The 5,054-nt window shown below is 50.9% G+C and overlaps 1 protein-coding gene across 1 annotated transcript; it reads left to right on the top strand.

The window, feature by feature from the left end:
- The first annotated feature begins 1,750 nt into the window (after positions 1-1,750).
- Positions 1,751-4,551, top strand: LOC119331581 (F-box protein At5g06550-like). Its single transcript, XM_037604743.1, has 2 exons — positions 1,751-3,123; positions 4,028-4,551. Exons 1-2 carry the CDS (start codon positions 1,832-1,834, stop codon positions 4,269-4,271), a joined length of 1,536 nt encoding a protein of 511 aa, XP_037460640.1. The 5' UTR covers positions 1,751-1,831; the 3' UTR covers positions 4,272-4,551.
- The last annotated feature ends 503 nt before the right edge of the window (positions 4,552-5,054 follow it).

The following is a 5,054-nucleotide window of genomic DNA, read 5'->3' on the forward strand; positions in this document are numbered from 1 at the left end:
ACGGGGAGTGGCAACAGTGAAGCCCACTCCCTCCCCTTTTTCAGGAGATGGCTAGGCCACAGTGCGCTGTACCAACGGAGATCTCCGTCTGGCGCGGCACTGTTGCCATGCCATCCCTGACATCAGCAACAGTGGGCAGAGTCATGTGCCCACAACGGCCTGTCAGTACGGTCCATGGACGACGGGCCCTACCGGTCAGCGAGAGTCCAGAAGACGGCAAGAGCGCCACCAGACGGACCTGTAGGGAGCCGGTCATCGGGAGTCGGCCTGCCCCTCCCACGGGTTCCCCGCGCCATTAACCAGACGAGACAGGGAGTGGCTACAGTGATCACCCGCCAGACGGCGGGGCTGTAGCCACGACCCCATGACCAAGCCTGCGTCATTAGAAGCACGGCTACAGTAATCAGCAGCCGGCAAGACCCGCAAGCGGCGGGTACGGCCTGTCGGCTCCGTACCAGACTAGTCGGCGGGCCCCAGCAGTCGGCGGAAGGGCCGGCAGGCAAAGAGACTGACGGCTGGGCTCTGCGCCCAGTCAGTTCACCGTATACCCCTGGGGTAGGCCTATATAAACCCTCGAGGGCACCCATGCAAAGGGTTCCGACCCATTAGAACTAGACCAGATCATAGAAGGAGGAGAGAGCTAGCCCTGCCTTCTCCTACCTTCAGCATACAGCTCGAGGAGCGCCCTTGTATTCACTTTGCCTTAGTGATCATGCGGAGACCCCGCAGAGCAGGACTAGGGGTGTTATCTTCTAGGAGAGCCCCGAACCTGGGTAACGTACGCCGGCGTTCGTGTCTACGCCTTATCCCGCTTCCGGGCACCGGCGACGTTCTACTCACCCGCACCATGATAAGTCATCCATTGGCATATGTCGCACCCAAGCCCCGACATCCGTAGACCACCTAGCGACGAATACAAGCACTGGAGCAAGCCGAAGATGAGCCGAACACAGATGAACGAAGATCGGATCCACGAAAACAAAACGTCGGCCAAATCCTACAAGATCCGCCAGAGACAAATCTTCACACGTCCCCAATGACACTGGAAGCACCGCCTTGACAGAGACTGGTCCGAGAGAACCATATTCTATCGTCAGATAGCCGCCGTCGCGTCACCTCTTTGGGAAGGACACAAACCCTAACAAACTAAAAAAAGCCCTCCCACCGGCAAGGGTCAGGATCCACCGCATCTCCAGGCCCTAAGGTGAGACGAGGTAGATCTGCGGCAGCGGCGCTGGCAGGAGGCACAAGAAACCTTGTCCATCGGGTGTCCTCCTTAGGAACGTAGGGGTACGAGCAGGAGTTCCCGACGTATTCAGCTATCCACACATGCCATTTTATTGTATCGTGAGGATGTTTAACTATGCATAATGCACTGGAGAAATACATGGTTGTTCATAGAGGTTGGATGGATGAAAAACTACCAATGAAATCTAGTGCAAATGAATGTAATGAAAAATTCATATGGTTGTTGTCTTACGAATCAAACAACCCATGTAAAAAAAATCCGTAAGGATCAAAATCCTTTCAAATTTCTTAGCAAATTCTTTCAATCAAAAAATCCTTTAATAGTACTTTCTTCGTTCCAAAATAAGTGCTTAGTATGTAATCAGTGACCATAATTGCGACACGGTGTCGGAAACCAGCATTTTCATATGAACAACCCTCACGAACCAACTCGATCACAGGCGTCCGTTTATGACCGAGCTGCGACCCTAGCCGTGCGATTGCCCATCTGCTTCGCAAAGGGCACTCCAAAACCTTAACCCCCGACCACTCTTCTACCTTTCCTCCCCTCCCGCCGCCGCCGCCGCCGCCCGTACGAGCGAGCATGCCCAGCGCGTTCCACTCCCTCCGCCCCTCGCTCATCAAGCGGAAGCACAAGCACAAATCCACGCGCCGCGGCGGGAAGCGCCCCAAGAAGACCGGCGAGTCGACGAGCCCCGCCGCCGGAGGCGAAGACGCCTCCTTTGACCTGAAGGGCTCCGCCTCCGCGTCCACCGCGGCTGGGCGCGGCGGAGGAGGCAGCCTCGTCCAGCCGCTCGGGAACCTCCTCCTCGCGGCCGCCGGGCGCACCAACCTCCGGGACGCGAGCCTCGGCGGGCTTCGCCAGCTCCCCGACGACCTCCTCCTCGACGTCCTCGGCCTCCTGCCCGCCCGCGACCTCGCCGTGCTCTCCGCGGCCTCCAAGGCGCTCTACGTCATCTCCTCCCACGATCCGCTCTGGCGGGCCATCGTCCTGGACGAGCTCGGCGGCGACTTCGCGTTCGCCGGCTCCTGGCGCGCCACCTACATCGCCGCCGTGTCTGGCCGCCCCCATCGCCCCCCGCGGGCCCTTGAGATCAGCGGCTTCTACTCGGACTACCTCTTCCAGAGCTGGCTGTGCGCCAACATGGAGATGCGGGCCGAGTGGCTCGAGCGAGACACCATTGACCGCCGCCGCGGCTTATCGGTGGAGAAATTCATCGCAGAGCACGAGGAGCCGAACTGGCCGGTGCTGCTTGAGGGGTGCCTTGATTCCTGGCCGGCGCTGCAGAAATGGACGAGGGAGTATCTGCTGGAAGTCTCAGCCGGCAAGGAGTTCGCCGTCGGTCCGGTGAGCATGCCACTGGACAGGTACTTCCAGTACACCGACAATGCGGAGGAGGAGAGGCCATTGTACCTCTTCGACGCGAAATTCGCCGACAAGGTTCCGGAGATGGGGAGGGACTATGAGGTGCCGGCGTACTTCCAGGAGGACCTGTTCAAGGTGCTCGGGGAGGAGAGGCCGGATTACAGGTGGGTCATCATCGGTCCGGCTGGATCAGGGTCATCGTTCCATGTAGATCCTAACTCGACATCGGCGTGGAATGCTGTGATCAAAGGGGCCAAGAAGTGGGTGATGTTCCCGCCGGAGGTGCCGCCACCAGGGGTGCACCCAAGTTCGGATGGGGCAGAGGTCACTAGCCCTGTGTCTATCATGGAGTGGTTCATGAACTTCTACGGAGCCTGTAGGACCTGGGAGAAGAGGCCGATTGAGTGTGTGTGCCGGGCTGGGGAGATTGTGTTTGTGCCTAATGGGTGGTGGCACCTGGTTATCAATCTTGAGGAGTCCATTGCCATCACTCAGAACTATGTGAGCAGGTTAGATTTCAGATTCCATACAGTTTCTCTGTTTTTCCACTTCATATATGTGTTAGTACCTATTATGCTTACTAAGCAACCATCAGGAAGCATAAATACAGGAGCTTCTACAATATGTATCATTTATCTAGGGCGAACGACTGTACTATTTTGTACCTTTTGTATGGACACATTCCCAAAACTATTATCTCCATGCCACTTGAACAATTAAGCGTACACAGCCTGAATTGCAAGAATTTCCAATAAAAAAATCAATTCAAAACCAAGGTTCTGAGCTTCTAACTCTATATTTGTTGCTTAAATAAAGTATGTATACTACATTTTGTTGACAGAAATTTGGGTAGTATTCCTCAAATTAGTTCTATGCATATCACTTCAGCACTGTGAGATAGAGGTGGTCTTGCCATTGTGTCAGTTACGAATTATGATCAAGTATAAAAAAATACTTGGTCTTCCAAAAGAGTATCTTTGGTTTAAGAACCATGTTTCCTAGTTTATACTCCCTCTGTTTCGAATTATAAGATGTTTTGGATATTTCAATATGGACTAGATACGGACTAAAATGAGTGAATCTACACACTGAAAAATGTCTAGATACATTCAATTTAGAAGAAAGCTAAAACATCTTATACTTCGGAACGGAGGGAGTACATGACACCTTCTTCATGATCACATAATTTTGATTAAAATTTAGCCTTTAAATCAACGAAGATTAAGATGAATCCTGGCTTTAGCTCCATATCTCTGTTTCTGGGGCAGTTACATGGTTGAATAGATATGCAAAATTCTTTAACTGGATGATTTTAGCATAGTGTAACTTTTTTTATGAGTGAACATGCTATTTTCATGAAAAATATATATCTTAATAAAACGGTTTCTCTTTCCTTCCTTATGAAATATCCAGGAGGAACCTGTTGAATGTTATTGACTTTCTCAAGAGGCCCAATGCAAGCGAGCTTGTGTCAGGGACCAAGGACAGGGTGAACCTGCACGACAAGTTCCGGAAGGCCATTGACACAGCTTACCCTGGGACGATTAGTCAGCTTGAAGTTGAAGCTCAGCAGAAGGCTGCTGCTCGGAAGAAGAAAGTCGCATTCTGGGATTCTGCTGTTGACGCTAACACTGGAGGATTCAAGTTCTCCTTTTGATTTTCTTGCAGCAGCTAGGTCTGTGGACTTAACATTTGATCTTCTCCTGTTTACATGAGCAATCACATTCGATTTGCTTTGAGAACCTGGGTTCATGGGCCCTCGCATTCATCTGCTTGCAGTCAAGCAGATTATTTTGATTGTACAAGGCTATGAGCATCCTAGAACTTGGAAGTTGGTCCCGGTTGTTATTGTAAGGTTTGTACCATGTATTACATCATGCAAATTTTGATCTTTGATCTTCAAAAAGTTGGGCTGAAAATTGTTTGCATATTGCCAAGTTGACAGTGCACTAAGGTTATAGCACATTCGATGCTCAAGTATGCGTCAGTACTTATGTTCATGCATTTTAGATCACTCGTACCGAACATTATGGATCACTCGTACCTTGATATCTCTGCGAACATCAATGTAATAGTAGCACTTGGCATTGTAATTCCTCCAGAATGGACTTGCGCTCTTAATATCATTGCACTTATGTTCATCCTAAGCTTTGGAAGAGCTTGGTCTCAGATATCATTGTTCCCATTGTTGTTGCGAGGCTGTACCATGTACTGTAATTTACATCATGCAAAATTCCTCTTAACTTTATTGTGCCCTTCTGAATAAGAAGATGTGGTTCGTATCTTCTGGTTCTCTGCGAAGCGTGCGAGTGGCACCCCCAATGCCCTGCCTCTTTTAGGAGGTAAATACATAGTGCTCGTACTTGCACGCATGTTCAGTTTGGTGCTGTGTAAAATACAGAGAACTGGTTTCAAAACTTGGCTTTCATTTGTTTCCAAA

Source organism: Triticum dicoccoides, chromosome 7A (assembly GCF_002162155.2).
Source record: "Triticum dicoccoides isolate Atlit2015 ecotype Zavitan chromosome 7A, WEW_v2.0, whole genome shotgun sequence".
Taxonomy (NCBI): domain Eukaryota; kingdom Viridiplantae; phylum Streptophyta; class Magnoliopsida; order Poales; family Poaceae; genus Triticum; species Triticum dicoccoides.

Coding starts and splice junctions, on each gene's coding strand:
- LOC119331581 (XM_037604743.1), top strand. CDS start 1,832: ATGCCCAGCGCGTTCCACTCCCTCCGCCCCTCGCTCATCAAGCGGAAG. Junction 3,124..4,027: donor ACTCAGAACTATGTGAGCAG/GTTAGATTTCAG, acceptor TGAAATATCCAG/GAGGAACCTGTTGAATGTTA.